Source organism: Dromiciops gliroides, chromosome 3, assembly GCF_019393635.1.
Source record: "Dromiciops gliroides isolate mDroGli1 chromosome 3, mDroGli1.pri, whole genome shotgun sequence".
NCBI classification, from domain to species: Eukaryota; Metazoa; Chordata; class Mammalia; order Microbiotheria; family Microbiotheriidae; genus Dromiciops; species Dromiciops gliroides.
Window position 1 is genome coordinate 603,963,555 of NC_057863.1, and position 18,914 is coordinate 603,982,468.

The 18,914-nt window shown below is 39.3% G+C and overlaps 1 protein-coding gene across 5 annotated transcripts in view; it reads right to left on the reverse strand.

The window, feature by feature from the left end:
• Positions 1–18,914, reverse strand: part of PHACTR4 (phosphatase and actin regulator 4) — a 123,282-nt gene that overhangs the window by 51,737 nt on the left and 52,631 nt on the right. For 2 of the 5 annotated variants that reach the window (XM_043996673.1, XM_043996672.1), the window contains exon 1: positions 7,212–7,483. The exons of the other annotated variants lie outside the window; for them this stretch is intronic. In XM_043996673.1, coding sequence (XP_043852608.1) covers positions 7,212–7,257 — 46 coding nt within the window. In that variant the 5' untranslated portion in view covers positions 7,258–7,483. Of the gene's footprint in view, positions 1–7,211; positions 7,484–18,914 lie in introns of those variants that run through there. 5 annotated transcript variants of the gene reach the window in all.

Here is an 18,914-nt window from a genome sequence, read left to right on the forward strand (position 1 = left end):
TGTGTGACCCCAGGCAAGTCACTTAACCCTCATTGCCCTGCAAAAAAACCCCAAACAAAAACAAAAAACAAACTGTGGACAAACCACACCTGGAGAACCAAGTTCCATTCTAGGATGCCAACATGCTGGGGGATAGGAATGTCCAGGGCAGGGCAAGGATGCATTAAACACACACGCGCGCGCACAAACACACACACACACACACACACACACACACACACATGCACAGACACTGAGTGTGTGTCACAAAAAGAAGAGCAGGGATGGATTGTCTAGTCCAATTCCACCTGTTATAGAAGAGACCACTATGGCCCAGAGACTCTCCCAACATTACAGAGTCACTGTCGGCGTAGCCATAAACTAAAAGTCAGGTTCCCAAGGCCAGGGATTTTTCTATTACCTCACAAGCTTCTCCACAGTATTATAGGGGACATTCAGCCTGAAGGCAAAAAGCCAAACAACTTGGGGAACAAGGAGAGGAGATAGCCCTTACACAGGAGGAGATAGCTATTACACAAAGAAAGGTCCCAAAGAACTGAATCAGGGCCAAATAGTGGAGGATGGCTAAGAGGCAGAGTCAAGGTCAACAGAAACAAGAACTTGTTAATTATCAGAACTACTGAAAAGCAGACTGGTCTCTCAGAGAGGTGTGCTCCCTACTGCTGTGAAATGCATTCTAACAGTGATGACTTGTGGAGATGCTTCAAGGAGAGGTAAAGACTGGATGACTTCTAAGGTCCTCCCCTATCCCAGTAATTCATTGATTCTTATCATAATTAGATTATAGACTCATTTGGGCAAAAATGAATCTTTCTACTCTGAATAACAATTTTATAACATTAGAGCTCAATAAATGGAGATGAACTTATAGTACTCATGAGAGAAGGAAAGGACACTATTGCACTCATTTACCTTTGCCTTCTACAAGAGCATTATAATTTGATTTGGGATTGAGAAAGAAACTACCAAAAATACAGAAGCTAAAGCAACCCCCAGTCAATGGGCAACACGAGTCGTTATTTTGGTAGAATAGTACACATTACTTTAAAAATACTCAATTGATATAGGGAACTAAATCAAATTTATAAGAATCCAAGTCATTCCCCAATTGAGAAGTGGTCAAAGGATATGAACAGGCAGTTTTCTGATGAAGAAACCAAAGCTATCTATTCCCATATGAAAAAATGCTCTAAATCTCTAATGATTAGAGAGATGCAAATTAAAACAACTCTGAGGTACCACCTGACACCTATCAGATTGGCTAAAATGACAAAAAAAGAAGATAATAAATGTTGGAGAAGCTGTGGGAAAATTGGACACAAATGCACTGTTGGTGGAGCTGTGAACTGATCCAGCCATTCTGGAGAGCAATTTGGAATTATGCCAAAAGGGCAATAAAGCTGTGCATACCCTTTGACCCAGCAATTCCACTTTTAGGTCTTTTTCCCAAAGAAATCATGGAAAGGGGAAAGGGACCCACATCTACAAAAATATTTATAGCTGCTCTTTACGTGGTAGCAAGGAATTGGAAGTTGAGGGGGTGCCCATCAACTGGGGAATGGTTGGACAAGTTGTGGTATATGAATACAATGGAATACTATTGTGCTATAAGAAATGATGAGCAGGAGGAGTTCAGAGAAACCTGGAGGGTCTTATGTGAGCTGATGATGAGTGAGATGAGCAGAACCAGAAGAACATTGTACACAGTATCATCAACATTGAGTGTTGACCTACTGTGATGGACTATATTCTTCTCACCAATGCAATGGTACAGAAGAGTTCCAGGGAACTCTTGATAGAAGAGGATCTTCAAATCCAAGAAAAAAAAAAAGAACTGTGGAGTATAGATGCTGATTGAACCATACTATTTCTTTTGTTTTGGGTGCTGTTGTTTTTTTTTTCTATTTTGAGGTTTTGCATCACTGCTCTGATTTTTTCTCTTAAAACAGGATTAATGTTATTATGTGTATATATATGTGTGTGTATAGATATATAGATATCTATATGTATATGTATATAGATATAGATATATAGATATAAAGATATAACCTATATCAGATTACCTGCTGTCTAGGGGAGGGGGAGGGAGGGAGAAAAATCTGAAATTGTAAAGCTTGTATAAACAAAAGTTGAGAACTATCTTTACATGTAACGGAAAAAATAAAATACCTTATATGTAAAAAAAATACTCAATTGAATTAATTACCTTGGGAATTAGGAAGTACCCCACAATTGTGTGAGGTGAAGAAACAGCTAGGGAGGAGGAGGAGGAGCGCTTTCCTCCTCCCAGTAAAATCAGGTCAGAACTTGAGTGTCTGGAAATACAGTTTCCTACCCAAACCTGGGCTGACAAGAAACACTCCCAGACAATTTGACCCAGGTGTATTTTGGGACCAAAATTCTGTGTTGAAGGCTTTTAAAATCATACCTGAAAGGGGCGGCTAGGTGGCGTAGTGGATAGAGCCCTGGCCCTGAAGTCAGGAGTACCTGAGTTCAAATCCGGCCTCAAACACTTAACACTTACTAGCTGTGTGACCCTAGGCAAGTCACTTAACCCCAATTGCCTCACCAAAAAAAAAAAAAAATCATACCTGATGGGGGACAGGGCCATGGGGTGTTAACTGATGGAAAGTTACAAAAAAAGTAGAACTCTATAAAACCTTTCCAAATTCTATTCTGCAAGGAGAATGTAAGATCAATAACTACCATCCTGTGACAAGTTCAAGAATTGTTCTGCAGTGAAGGTGGGGTGTATCCCAGTGTTCTTTCCAGATGGTCAAAGGGGCCCACAAGGAAGATTCTGAGCTCTTTCCTGCTGGATTCTAGATGAGACAGGAAAACTTCCTCAGAGAAACGCCTATTGTAGGTTTTCCCTGATGATTCAGAGAATAGCTATATACAGCTGGCCATTTTGGGGATGGGAACTCTTCTCAACAGGAGCCAGGATTTGAACCCAACTCTTGTCTCTGTTAACTGCATCTTGCTGCCTCACATTTTTCCATCTGCTCTCTACAGCCCCTCCCCCCATTCATTTGAATATGCCCAGACCTAGTTTGGTCCTCCTTGTCTAACTTCCAGTATAATGAGGCAAACAGAGGCAAAGTGAATAGAAGATGTGCAGAGCTTCAGCAGCGTCTATTTCAAGAACTCTCCTCAGCCTGCTGGTAATGCCTCACTGTGCTACAGAGGAAATACTGAATTCTTGGATGCTAGGCCAGGAGAACAAGCATGATCTTTGGCAATTCCCATCATACAGAAGAAAACTTTTGAGTATGGATTACCTAAAGTACTGATGTGAGGAATACTTATTTTGAATGGGAAATCTAGAGAGCTCCTGAAGAAGTACAATGGCATAGTGAAAACAACCAAAATACGTGGAGAAAGAATGGATTCCAAGCCTGGATTTGCTTATGACCTGTGCAACTTTGGGGAATCACATGCCTTCTCAGAGTCTCAATTTTCTTAGCTGTCAAATGAGGGGGCCAACCAAGGGGGACTCTAAGGCACCTTTCAATTCTGAATTCCAGGAGCCCAAGAGGAAGAAACTTAGGCTCAGAGAAATCAATTGGTTTGCTTCGATTTAGAAAGCAGTTGGAAAAGCTGACGAAATAAGAGGATAGAGAAAATGAAAAGGATAGAGAAGAAGGATGGAGAAAAAGTGAGGGACAGTAGGGGAGAAAAGATAGGGCAGACTGGGCAGTTTATAAAAATTCTTTGGTCTTATGACTAATTTCAGGACATGTATTAATTAGCATACCTACTTTGATACAGTATGTAATAAAGGACTCTCTATGTACAGAGAGAGATTTTATGTTGTTGAACAGGAAGTACAAAGAATTACTCACTCTGAACATATCTCTGCAAATCTGTAGGCAGAGCTGGTGGAGATCGACTTCACTTAAAGGATACATTTGTTTAATGCAATTTGTTTAATGAAGCGAAGAGGGTGTGATTTTATTCTGGACTCAACCTATGTTGTAAAGTTGCATGTGTTCTAGATTCATCATTCTAGATGGTGGCCATTTTTTACACTGATTGGCTACTCTGACATAACTTTTAAGGGATTTTCACATTCAATTGTATATGCTACTAATTTCCGAGGAGGAAAGAGTTCTCTTTGATATCAGCACTGGTTTCCTAGAATTGTTATTTAAAACTTTTTATCATCATTCAACTTTTCATTTATTTCTGTAATATCTAGTGTCAATCCAGTGGCAACCTATGGTCCCATGCTTATTTCCTACCACCCCTTTTCAGCTGCAGACCACTTGCCTTTTACAGCACCTACCTGGAGCAATATTGTACTCGCAATATTTTTTTCATGGGATGTCCTCCCTTTCCTTCTGCCTGTCAAATCCATCCTTAAAGGTAGTATATGAAGGCCATCTCCTCCACAGAGTCTCACCTTGTCATCCCCAGTCAGTAACAATCCTTTCCATTTGGAACCTCGCATAGTTCCTGCTATTTGCCTCTTATGCACATATATGACCTTGCATCATAGTTACTTGTATGGGTACCATAATTCCCTACTAGATTTCGTGGTCCAACTGGGCAGGAAACATGTTTTAATTTTCCTATCTTCCCTGGAGCCTGGTTCAGTTTTCTGCATGTGGTAGTCGTAAATAAATGATTGCGGAAGTAGAAAGAGCAGCAGCAACACTGCATCAGAAATTAGGCGACCTGAGCACTCATCACTACCAGTAACTAGCTATAGGTGAACTTGAACAAAATGAGAGGATAAGAGTAGATTAATGGTTCCCATCATTCCTGTGTAGCCCCCCAGGGGGCAAGGGCTGTGAGCTAAGGCTGAAGCAATCTGTGTGTGTGTGTGTGTGTGTGTGTGTGTGTGTGTCACTGCATCTGAGTATTGCAATTTCAGTTACTTTATGTGGAATGTCTGTGAAAAAAGTTTTGTTTTTGAAAAAGGGTTTCCCATCCAGAGAAAGTTGGGAATCACTGAATTATATGATATTTAAGACCCCAGGCAGCTCTATTTAGTATCCCTTCTGGATTTGACATTCTAACTTCTGTGTGCTAAGTTACCTTTCGTCTCTAACATTCTAGGTCTATTAGAAAATGAATGAATAAATAATGAAAACTCCTAATTTCCTTTTAGAAGAGTCATTGAGATAATGTCTATTACCATACTCAATGTCACCTTCTATGTGGAAAAAGAACTGACTACACTGTGGTAAAATGATTAGAATTTGAGTGAGAGCTATAGTTTCCATATTCGGTAGAACTTTCAAGACAAAATCTTAGACTTCCTAAAATTCAGTATTTCCTTCTAATATTAGTTCTAAACTGTACCTTCAAATAACATACCAATGAGTTCCCATCACTTAAAAAGCATATAGTCAATTGCCAATCACATCTGATATGAGGGAAAGCATCAGAATAGGAAAATTAACTTTGTAATATAAAAATCCTTTTCACAGAATCAGAAAGGACTTCGGCAGCCTAGACCACATCAGACACCAAACATATTCACTACATTATACTACACTACAACATATTCACCCAGCAAGTGGTCATGGAGACTTAGGATTCAAGGGAAGGGATACAAGGCAGCTGATTTTATTTCTGGGTAGTGATTAAAAGTTTTCAGTAACAATCAGTAGCTAATACTGATCTTATCTTCTTCACTTTTCTCATGGTTAGGGTATCTCATTCACATCCAAATGTTAATTCTCTTGTCTATTCCTGGGAAACTTCTTGATCCACTTGTTTAGGTGTATACACACACACACACACACACACACACACACACACCCTCCACCTATTCAGAAAGAGCTCCAAACTGTCCAAAGTTCTTTCACTTCTAAATTAAAGAATGATTATTAAAAGACATAAGCCCCTGGTATCATGGGGGGTGGTTGTTTCATAGTTCTTAACAAATTCAATTAAAAAAAACTAACTTCTTTAGCTTGTTGTTTCCACAGCAGAAGTGACTTCACTGGTTCAGAAGTGAATTATTAGGTTAGTATAGACCCAGCCCTAGCAACTGAAACAGAATGAGTCAAGCTCTGACTTCAGTTCTAAAAACTTTGTTTCTGACTCACATGGGGATCTCTGTGCATCAGTTTCAGTAAAACAAGAAAAGCATTTCTGTGAAAACTCTGGAAATCTTCAGATGAAAGCACTGCCTTTAGAAACACTAACACTAAAAAACTGAATGGCAACTGGGAGTGCTACCAATGTCCTCCCCCGCTTTCTTTCCCTACTTTAAATGGTAGATGTCTAAACAGAAAGCCATCCAGGACTGATTATGTCTGTTTTCTGCCACTTTTAAAATCTCAGACAGAGAACGTATTAATCATTTTTCTAAAAAAAAAAACAAAACCAAAAACCAAAAAACAACAACCCAAAAACCAGGAAGAGATGATTTGCTGACATTTCCCCACCTTGCTTATTTTTTAGCAAGCCTTAAACAAACCATTCAGTAAAAACCAATTTCCTCAAGTTAAACTCTTCCGTTCCGCTCCACTCGACCAGTGGAGTTAAAACACACACACACACACACACACACACACACACACACACACACACACACACACACACACACCCTAAGGGAAATAGACCTGAGGTAAGGAAGGCGTCAGATTCCACTTGTGAGATTTGAACCTCTGCGGCAATAGTCACTGATAGAATAGTCTAGATTTCAGAATGTTTCAAATCTAGAACACTGAGTTTGGAAATGGAAAAAAACCAGTGAAGACCGAAAACACAGGGTAAAAAATGTCTTGCTGTATTAAAAAAAAACAAAACCAAACCAAAACTTACCTGGCTCCAAAAGTTTAGTCATTTTTTTAAAGTGCCCCACCCCTTTTTATAGAGATCACAGCCAATCAGCTGTTCCAATGCCTCACCTATGTTCTAAGCTTTCTACTCCTGTCAAATATTCGGGTTCTCCTTGTGTTATCTACTGAACTCCCAAATAATGGTCCCATTCTCTGTCTAGCCCAAGAAGGGTCCTGTCAGCCATCAAGACAACACGAAAACCTCTAACAAGAAAATGGTGAATGGCAGAGAAGGTAAACAGAAGAGGAACAGCTTCTAAGTTTTCATTCATTCTTAATAAAATTACAAACATCCATAGAAAAATGCCACAAATCCACGCAAGCCACTCCCACATCAGACTCGGATTCACCTGCAAATCTGCTTTGCTCTCAGCCAGGATTTTCCCCATTTCTCTCCCTTTCATTACTCACCAACGGCAGCTGGATCTACCGGTCCAGAGACGACAGCCTGCCCCATGTTTGATTTTGTTTGATGGTACTTTGAACAACAAGCTATCCTGGCAGAAACAAACGCCCTTCTGAAATGAGAAATCCAGTGCCAGAAGGAGACGAGCAGCCCATCTGGCCAGGTTACTGCCTCATCTCAGCAAAGGGCACAAATATCAGTTGATCTGCAGGAGTTTTCCCTCTTCCTAGCCCCAGCCTGGACACTCATAGATCTTACAAATGTGTCTTCATGCCAGCTCTCCTCACACAGGAATGCCTGTCATTCCACTGTGTGCAGGGTAGAGCTGAAATTCAGGAAGGGGAGGAGACTGTCGGCCAATGACATTCTAGCTGCTGAGCTTGTAACCCGAATTATCATCACTCCCACCCCCTTTTATTATATTAAACTTGGCTGAAACTCACAAGGCTCAGAACTAGGAGTGTGAAGTGGAGAAGTCTGTAAGATGTATCACCAAAGAATGAAATGATACAAACACCAGAGTAATGAAGTGCATGCAGGAGGTTAATGAGAACAGAAGCGCATCTAAATGGGAGTTTTAGAAGATACCACAGGAGAACTAAGATTATAGGCTTCCTCTTGACATACTAAAGCTCATTCTTGAGTAGAAACAGGGCTGCTTATCCAAGTAATGACATACCCAAATCCCAGTGCAAATAACAGAATTAAGAAAGGATTCTAATATACAGAATAGAAAAGAAAACTTTTTTTCTGAGCATTCCATTTGTGGCTAAAGTGCATAGAGCACTGGGCTTGGAATCAGGAAGATCTGCATTCTTCTAATCTGGCCTCAGACACTTACTAGCTCTATGACCCTGGGCAAATCACATAAGCTTTCTCAGCCCCAGTTTCCTCATCTGTAAAACAGGCATAAAAATAGCACCTACCTTGCACGGTTGAGGAACGAATGATATAATAATTGTAAAGTGTCACACTGTGGGGCACACACTAAGTGTTATGGAAATTGATGCACTAAAAAATTTCTGCTGAAAAATACTCATAACCACCGCCATGCTGGGAAACAAATCAGAAGTGAAAAATGAATGAAAACCTGTAAACAGGACTTGCCTCATGCATTCGGAACACCAAAGCACAAGTTGACTGGATACAATTATGGTTAACAGGTCCCTTGTTAGAAGAAATGCTTCTTAAAATATGAAGTGTCCTGATAAATTGGCAAACACTACCGATCTGTACACTTTCTATCACAACCAGGAAGGCAAATATTATACAGACTCCATAACATATTTAAGTCTTGAAGTGTCAAACCAAAAGCTTTGGGTGCATATTATTCTGGACTTGAAGACCTCATTTTACATGAATATGTAAATCGAACAGTTAAGATGGCAGAATGTTTAACATTTTGTATTTGAACTTGAAATGTGGCCAGGGTACAATGGGGAAGACCCAAGATGATTTAAAGATGTTAGAAGAAAGGCCAGGAAGGTCATGGATGAAAACATTCTGTTTCAATCAGGGAAGGGAATAAACATTTTTACATAGCACCAACTATGTGCCAGGCACTGGCACTAAGTAAGTGCTTTACAAATATTAGCTCATTTGATCCTCACAACAACCCTATGAAGTAGGTGCTATTATTATCCCCATTGACAGTGGAGGAAACTGAAGTAAATAGGAGTCAGGTTACTTGCCTAGGGTAAGACAATGAGTACTTATCTGAGGTTAGATTTGAACTCAGGTCTTCCAGAATTCAGGCCCAGTAGTTCAATGATGAAAACAATAAAATCTCAAATACCCCAAAGAATTCTGTTTTCTCTTTCTTCAAGAAAAGATAACTACCAAATACTAAGTGTTAATCTAGAGTAACCTATAGTTTAAATCAGTATTATCCGAACAAAGGCTCTGAAGATATTTCCATTAGCCCTTAGTAATCTCCTTCCCAAGGCAGATCTTTGGCAACATGAATTATCTACTTTGGGGGAGCATCAGTATGAATAGGTACATTTAAAAAATAATAGTCTTTCCTATTTCTCATAAGACAACAGTTTACAAAGTACTTTACTTAAAGCCACTGTATGAGGCAAATAATTAAATATTATCCACATTTTACATGATAAGGAAGACAAGGCAGAGAGTCATTTAACCATGACTCAACTCCCTCATCTATCAAATAAGGAGACTGGGCTAGATCACTTCCATGGTCTCTTCCAGCTCTAAGACTCAGGAAACCTATAAATAACTTTCCTTGTAGCCCAGGCTCAAACCCAAATTTTCTAACTTCAAGGGAATCTGGGAATCTTTCCCTGAACTGACATTCCAAAATCCTGTATCTTAGATGTGCTCTACTGGTGGAGTCTTCCCAAATCCAAGTGTCATTCCTGCTCCTCCATGAGGAACTGAAACAAGACTTCCTCTAGCAGAACTCTCCATTCGATTCGGCTTAGAAATGGGAACCTCACATAGGAAAGGAAGCAATAGTTCTTGGGCATTACTACTGTCCAAGGCATGATGAGAAATACACATATATTTACATAAGAGAAATTATAACTATTATATGTGCTCCTATTAGAGAGAGAGAGCCTCAGTGAGCATGAGAGTAAACATGTTTTTTTCCCTCCCAAACTTCTCACGAATGGGAAAGTGAAGGACTCCATTTTAAACACTGCCCAATGGCATACAAGTTTGGGAAGAGCTTTATATTACTGGAAACGTTTAGCCTGGAGAATCTTGGGAAGGAACGCTATAAGTGTGTTTAAGTACTTAAAAGGCTGCCATGTGGAAAAAAGATTAGGCCTGTTCTGCTTAGTCCTAAAGGACAGAACCAGGAGTAGGGCGAGGCCACTGGAAAGAAGCAAATTTAGGCTCAATGTTGGGAAAAGCCTTCTCACCATGTCCAAAGTGGAATGGGCTGCTTTTGAGTGTAATGGGTTTCTCTTCCAAACAGAGACCTGCAAAGTAGGACATGGGGGCCACTGATCTTCAGGGCATCCTCCAAATGTGAAATTCTGTGATAGGGAAGCAGGCAGAAAAGGTATTTTGGCCAAGAAACATAAAGGACAAGGGTCTCTACAAAAGCTGGATACTCTTTGAATAAACTAATGTCTTCCTCTTACCATTTTCATGAGAGGGAGAAAGGAAACCAAGTCTACACTGCAGCTAGATGGCAGCATAGATAAAGTGTGGGGCCTAAAGTCAGGACTCATTAACCTGAGTTCAAATCTGGCCGCAGATACTTACTAGATGTGTGACCCTGGGCAAGTTACTTCACCCTGTTTGCCTCAGTTTCCTTAACTGTGAAATGAGCTAGAAAAGGAAATAGCAAACCACTGCAGTACCTTTGCCAAGAAAACGCCAAATGGGGTCACACAACTGAAAAGACTTAAAAACTAGACTTCAAAAGAGAAAAGATAAATTTTAAAAGTATTACTATTAAAAACCAACCATTTTAAGGGTTTCTGATGGGAAATGAGGAGAAATTTATTTAGAATAATTTATGGCTCAAATGATTCGACTTTTTTATAAAGATAATGTAAAGAATTAATTGTTATTTGAGGTTTTTGTGCCTCAGCATGCACTGGCCTGGGGCTCCCGCAAATAGCACTGTGCTCCATCCACTGGTTGTAGCTGTTGCCATGGTGCTGGCACCTCACGTCGTCATCACCACCCGCCCTACATGGGCCTGGCAAAATTATAATGATTGGAAGCCTAGTGAGGGCAGTCATGTGACTGTCAGAGCAGCCATTCAATTGGCTGGGGGCTGTGTAGAGTGTGCTGGGAGGAAGAAGTCTGCCCCCCAGCATTCTAGCCAGATGCCAGAAGGCGCTGGAAGAGGCTGCGGTGTATTCTCAGCTGATTCCTGGGAGGTGGTGTTTTTTTCAGGTTGTATAATTTCCCTTTCCCCATTTTATTTCCTTTCCCTTGACCCTACTGATCCTGTTTGTGTTTTGGTTTTTTTTAAGTTCATTCTTGTTAAAATAAATCCTGCTCTGTTTTGAGGAAGGCTGCTGGTTTCCTTCCTTGCCCCAATATTGCAACAAGCCACTTAGCTAACACTCCCCAATTAAAAATTGGTCTCCACAATAATAATATAGGATCCAGTGTTCTTAAAAAGTAGGCCTTACCTTAATAAACTCTAATGGCTGCCTACTACATCTCAGATCAAATACAATCACCAGGAGGTTCTGAAGTGAGAAATTCTTAGGAAACCACTTGTAGAAAATATGTAACAACAGGATCAACAAATTCTAACTTTCTTTTGACAGATCTAGAAACAGGAATATCACATGGCACCTAGTCCTTGTTTTCTGACTTCTTTTTTTTCGTCCAGGACTTTTTCCATTGCAATATTCACTTAAAGTTCTAGTCATGGCAAGGAAAGAGGATCTATCAGTTGCCAAACAACAGGTCAACATTAATGGGGCATAATAACTAACATTTACATAATGCCTACTGTGTGCCAGGCACTTATTATTTCATTTGAACCTCACTACAAACCTGGAAGGTAGGTGCTATTATTATCCCACTTAATAGATAAGAAAATTGAGGCTAATTGACTTGTTCAGGATTGTACAGCAAGGCAATATCTGAGGATGAATTTAAACGGCAATATTCCTGACTCCAGGTTGTGCTCTATGCTCTAGGGCGCCACCTAGTGGCCTAAAATGTACCCCCACACACTCCTTTTTCTGATAGTTCCATTTCAGCATATCTTAATATCAGTTTATGAGACTTCACTACTTTATTTAGAGTATATTTTCATTGGTGATATTCTAGGCTGAGGTTCCGTAGGAAGATGACTTAATGTAAGTTTGTGTTGGTAACTAAAAGTCATGTCTCCTAAAAGTTTATGGTTTCTTTTTACTAATTATTGAATAATTTGTGTAGATTACACTTTCTTCAATGGTGCTAAAATCCTTTATTTAGTAATACAGATCTTTCAAAGGCATTTATTTTTCTAAAGATTCCACCACGCTAACATTTTGGTAGCCAACTCTCTCAGCCACATGCCAATAATCTCATCTGTGATTCCTTCTGGCCATCTACCTATTTCTCTTGTTTATTTCATAAAAATGAAACAATGACCTTCTTTAATTTTTTTTTGGCAACCTATCTGTAGCCTTTCCTCTACTTCCCAAACCCCAGCCACCTCCCAATCGAAAAAAGGGAAAAAAATTCTTGTACCAGATATGCACAGTCAACCAAAACAAATTCCACATTGGCCATGTCCAAGAAAGAGTGCAATATAGGCATGTCTCATTCTGCACTGTGAATCCATCACCTCTCTGTCAGGAGGTGGACAGAAGTATCCCTGGTCCTCTGATTGATCACTACATTGAGTAGAGTTCTGCTGTCTTTACAATGTCTGCTCATTTGACATTTTATCAGTTCATACAAGTCTTCCCAGGTTTTCTAAAATTATCCCTTTCATCATTTCTTACAGCACAACAGTATTCCATGATATTCCTAGATCATACTTTGTTCAGCTATCCCTTAGTTTGCAGTTCTCTGCTACATTTTGTATAATGTTTATGCACTTATGGTGTTCATGTTATTAGGGCTCCGCCAATGCAAGGTCTCAAAGGCAATGAATTTTTTTTTTTTTTGACGTACCCCCAGCACCAGGTTAAGTCTCTGGAACGACTGGATGCAAACACACTACCAATGTGCCAAGCCCTGTGCTAAGTGCTAGGAATACAAATTTTAAAAGACAGAGACAAGTGCATGCTCTCAAGACCATCACATTGACAGAAGAAGATTCATCGATGTTTGGCTGCAGGGTGGATGGCAAAGGTTAGAAGGCCTAAAGGATCAGCTGCAGGGCAGATGGCAAAGCAGAGGGGTCCTCAGGTCACATGGTAGGTAGGATGATAGGGCCAGGAAGCCCACAGGGCATATAAGCATATGAGAAGACCTAGGTCCCTTCTAGCTAATGAGAAGCAAGAGAATTACTGGCTTCAATTTTATTAGAGCTGTGGAAACAGTTCAACGGTCTGCTACAGGACTGAGGCTAAAGAAATATAGCTTAAATAGAATTGCTTCCATGTTCCCTCTGTTCTTTTTTCCAGATCTTATTGTATCCCTATAGTCATTATGCATGTATTGTTGTTTTGATTCTTTAGCATATTTTATTTTTCCCTTAGTTCTCTACTAGCTACATAGTTACCATTTCTTAATGGGATAAAACTTTCCATTATGCTCCAATGTCATTTGTTAAGGAATTCCACTGTTATTAGAAGTATAAACTGTTTTCAGTTCTTTACTATTATACATCACATATGTTCAATTTAGTGTTATTACTAGATTATTAATATAAATTAGCTTATCCTAAAGAAACAAGTGCTTAATAATTTTAATTCTGCATATTTTTCTTTTATCCTAAAATATCCCAAGAAGGTAGAACTCCAATGAGAGGTTCTAATGATAAAGCAGGAAGGCCTGACAATTATTATAAACAAGGTATCTTGAAGGATGGATGATATGGTGTAGCAAACAGATTTTAAGATTTAAAAGAAGATCTGTAATTCAAGTCCTAGCTTTAATCCTTAGTAGCCCTGCCTACTTGAATGAGTAATTGACAAGATAATCATACCTGTATCTACTTAGAAGGACTGTGGAAAGGAAGTGTTTTATAAATACATTTTCCAATGATTTCAATCAACATATGGTACAACAAAACTAGCATGATCAAATTAAATCCAGCAGTACCTTCCATTTCTCTCCCTCTCCTTCCCTCCTCCTCTCTCATTAAAATGGGTTCCATTACTAATTCAAGTAAAAAGTGATTCTCTCATTACAGATATCTAATCTGAAATGCCCATAATATTTAAGGCAGTTAATATCACACAACTACTTTTCTAAAAAACAATTTCCCAGGGGCAGCTAGCTGGCACAGTGGATAAAGCACCGGCCTTGGATTTAAGAGGACTTGAGTTTAAATCCGCCTCAGACACTTGACACTTACTAGCTGTGTGACCCTGGGCAAGTCACTTAACCCTCATTGCCGGCTCTCCCCCCCCCCCCCCCCCCCCCCCCCCCCCCCCCGGCCAAATCACAAAAGAAAAGTGGAGAGCCTCAGCTGGGTGTACTAGGGGTAGTCATTTCTGAATTTATTGTCTCACCAAGGAAGGAAAGGGTGCAAAGGAATAAAACAATACTCCACCAGGTTAACAAATTTTGTTTGGAAAAAATCACTGTACAAATGAGCATTCAAATAAGGAATAAAAAGTAGGGAAGAGCATAAGATTGGCATCCAAAAGACATGTCCAAAAAGGAGCTTTGCTGCTCACTATGTAACATTGGATGAGCTATTCATCCTCTTTCAGACTTAGTTTCCTCTTCTGTAAAGTAAGAGTGAGGTGGACTGGATAACTTTCAGTTCCCTTGCTGTTCCAAATATATGATCTTATAATGCTTAGCTCCAAGTTTTTGGTAACTGTCGTGGGCTCTTAACATGTCCCTAACACTTCCCCTTTAAGGAAAGAATAGCGCCATAGCTGACAGTGACAAAGAAGAACTTCAAGAAATAGATCAAGCTGTCATTTAGTTGTAAATCTGCTTGCCTTGGCTTCTTTGTCTCACACAGCTTGGCATCAAGGCTTTGAGTCAGGAAGACTCTTCTTGAGTTTAAATCCAGCCTCAAACACTTACTAGCTATGTGATCCTGGGTAAAGTCCTTAACCTTGTTTGCCTCAGTTCCCATAAAATGAGCTGGAGAAGGGAATGGCAAATCACTCCAGGATCTTTGCTAAGAAAACTCCAAATGGGGCCACAAAGGGTAAGAACCAACCGAAACAACTCAACAACCACTTGGCATGTGAGGCACAGAAACTGCATGGAAATTCTTTTCTCAAATCCTCAATTGCAGCCTCCTCCTCTTACCTGACAATACTCAACCTTTTCAGCCCTATATACTGTGCAGGCGTCTTCAGACTCTAGAGGGCCCTGGACTGCCCAGGTAGCAGAAGGGACACAGTAACCACAGGTTGCCATTCTAACTAACCAAGCCTGGAAATCCTGTGGAGCTTTTATGACACAGCTATTTATCTCCATTCTCAAGCTGATCAAATCTCAGTAATGATAATGTCATTGGGCAAACAGCAATCGTTTTCAAAGAAGAGAAAGTTATTATGTGAATACTTGGGTTATGAATCAAGACCTACAAAGGAATACATGTTATTATGTGAATGGCTTCAAATACTCAGGCAGATAGAGAAGGGAAAATGATGAACAGTGAGAGTCAGGGATTTTCTGTTACTTCCAAATATTCATCCCACCTCACCTCAAACACTAGAATCACAAAATTATTAGAGACTTGAATTTCTTCATTTTACAAATGAGAAAACTGAGGCCCACAAAGATGAAGTATCTTGTCCAGGGTCACAGACTCAACAAGAGGGAGATCTGGGACTAGAACCCAGGTCTCCTGACTTCCAATCCACTATTATTTCTACTATGTGATCAAACAACTGTGATATATGTAAATCATTCATCAAAATCTCCCCTTCAGTATCTTTTGACTAGCTTGAAGATTGATTTAACTTCTGACAAACTGACCACCATAGCTCTTTAGGGAACACTAGGGAGTGTCATACATATTTGCCTACTGTACTGGTTTCCTATCTTATCCACCCACATTAATGACAGGTATGAAGTAATAGATATGTTTTTGTATTCACAACATAGTAATTTGAGTTTTAAGAGAAAGAAGGTTCAGTTGTGCCAATAGTACAACTTGCAGCTTAACAGAACAAGGAACCTAGAAGACAAGCCTGGGGCTTCTTGTACCTGTTTTCTTAAGGCTGACATTTTCAGAATAATAAGGCATGCAAATAAGTTCCTGAAAGCAGTGGGAATAATGTGCATGGAACTCAGAACCATGCACTCTATGTTTAGTTCAGTCAATTAATTCACCATGTGACCTGTGAATATACAATGTTTCTGGCTGGTGGGTAAATTTAATTTCTTCATTTTCATCTGCTGGAATTTACAATACCCTGCTCTGGATCCTATTGTATGCTCAAGAATGGAAGATAATTCTGTAGTTCAGAACAGAGATTCATAGGATCCAGAGCTGGGTATAGTAAATTCCAGCAGATGAAAATGAAGAAATTAAATTTACCCACCAGCCAGAAACGTTGTATATTCACAGGTCACATGGTGAATTAATTGAGTGCTTGAAGACTTCCAAAGAGGAATAATACATTGCCTCCCAAGGCATTCTATTCCACCTTGGAAAACTCATATTTTCCAGATATTAAGCTTAAATTTGCTTCCTTGAAATTTCTACCCAGTTCCCTTCATATAAATGTCCTTCTTAACTGTATCATCCAGAAGTAAAAACAATACTCCAGATGTGACTGATCAATGCAGAATATAGCAACAACATGACTAATCAATCAGTCACCAGGCATTTAGTAAGGGCTATGAACATCTCTTAAGGCAGTCAGTCTAAATTGTCTCATACAGTATTAGCTTTCTAGCTACCATATACAATGCTGACCCTTACTGAGTTTGCAGCTCAATAACTTACCCATATCTTTTTCAGACCAACAGTTTACCCATGCCACCCCTATTTTATCTTTGTGAAGCTATTTATTTGAATTAAGTGTAAGAGTTTAGGATGACAGTTAGAGCTGAAAGGGCTTTTATGGGCAATGTATTCCAACCTCACTCATTTTGCAAATAAGGAAACTGAGACTCAGAGAGGTTAAGTAAATTGCCCAATAGTAAGGTAGTGACAGAGGTGGGATTTTAACCCAGTGTATCTGAATTTATCTCTATTTAAATTTCCTCTGATTAGCTTTTGCCCCAACTTCAAGTCCTTTTACTATCCCTTCTGGCTCTTGGTAGATGTTATTTGCAAATCTGATACACTTGTCACCTACATGCCCACCAAAAACATTCAATGGCACTGGGCAGAGCATGGGACACTCCAGTGACAATTCTTTCCAAAATGACATCTAATCATAATCATTAATGATTGGGTCCAGCCATTTAACCAGTTCCAGATCTTCACTGTATTATCATGTAACCCACATTCCTACATTGGGTCCAGATTAGCAGGACAGTATTCAGTGCTTTGCCAACATCAAGGTAACTCTAGCAGTCACTTGAGGTGGGGGGGGGGGTGGGGGGGGGGATGGGGTAAGACAGTGCAGTTAAAGAAATATTTATTGAGTGCCTACTATTAATAAGGTACCTTGCTAGGTACTATGGGAAACAAAAACAAAAATAAAACAACCCCCAATCTCAAAAAGCTTAATTCTATAGTATCTTATAGTTATATTAACTAAAATCTAAAGTGATACCCACCAGATATTTTATGCAATTTTAGTTTTCAATGGAATTTCTATTTCTATTATTTCCTCTTATTTTTGTTAGCCATGTATAGAACTGCTGATGATTTTCATGAACTTCACTACTTCACTAAGGCCTTAAATGATCTTTGATAATTTCTTCACTTAAGATTTTTTTCCCCTAAATAAACCATATTACATTGTGGAAACATGTTTTGCATGACTTTGTATGTATAAATGAGTATCATTTCTTGCTTTCTCAATGAATTGGGGAAGGCTGAAGGGAAAGAATGTGGAAAGAAACATTTCAGTTTAAAAAATAATAAAACATCTGCAAATTTTGCCTCCTTTGTAACAATGTTTCCACCTTTAATTTCCTTTTTACCTTATTGTTACAGCTAGCATGTCTAGAATTATGTCAAATAATAAAAGGAAGAGAGATTACTTTACAGAACTAAATGAACAAAATACATTTGGAAGAACAGGGATCAGGTATGTCAAGGGAAAAAATATTTTAAAAAGTAGAATTACATGATCAAAGAATTGCTGCTTTAAAATATAATTTGAGGGGGCAGCTAGGTGGCACAGTGGATAAAGCACTAGCTCTGGATTCAGGAGGACCTGAGTTCAAAGCCAGCCTCAGACACTTGACACTTACTAGCTGTGTGACCCTGGGCAAGTCACTTAACCCTCACTGCCCTGCCAAAAAAAAAATAATAATTTGATATTCATAAAGTGTTTGCTACCGGTTATGAAATAAAAATGTACATCAGTGTTACAGACTACACAAGCACACACAGAAGCAATAAAATACAGCAGCCCCAATGGTCAAGAAACACAAACTAGAATTTGTATGTGAATAATTCCCTATTCAACAACTCCCATTTCTGTTAGAAGGAATGGCTCTCTGGGATGAGAAAGGAAGAAGGATATAGTTAAAAATTTAGGTGATTGGGAATAGGTAGGTGGCACAATGGATAAAAGCACCAGCCCTTGATTCAGGAGGACCTGAGTTCAAATATGACCTCAGACACTTGACACTTACTAGCTGTGTGACCCTGGGCAAGTCACATAACCTTCATCCCCGCCCCCCCCATCAAATATTTTTTATTTAAAAAAAAAGAACGGCTGGGAAATTTTGGAAAGCAGTTTGACAGAAAATGGGTTTCAATACCATCTTAACATACACCACTATAAACTCCAAATTAGAAGGAGTGAATAAAAATAATTAGCAAGCAGAAGGAATAGTATCTCAAAACTGGCTAGAAAGAAAATTCATAATAAGTAGGACAGAGGTAATCATAAGAAATGATGGGGAGGGGTTTGTTTGGTTTTTTGGTGAGGCAATTGGGGTTAAGTGACTTGCGCAGGGTCACACAGCTAGTAAGTATCAAGTGTCTGAGGCTGTATTTG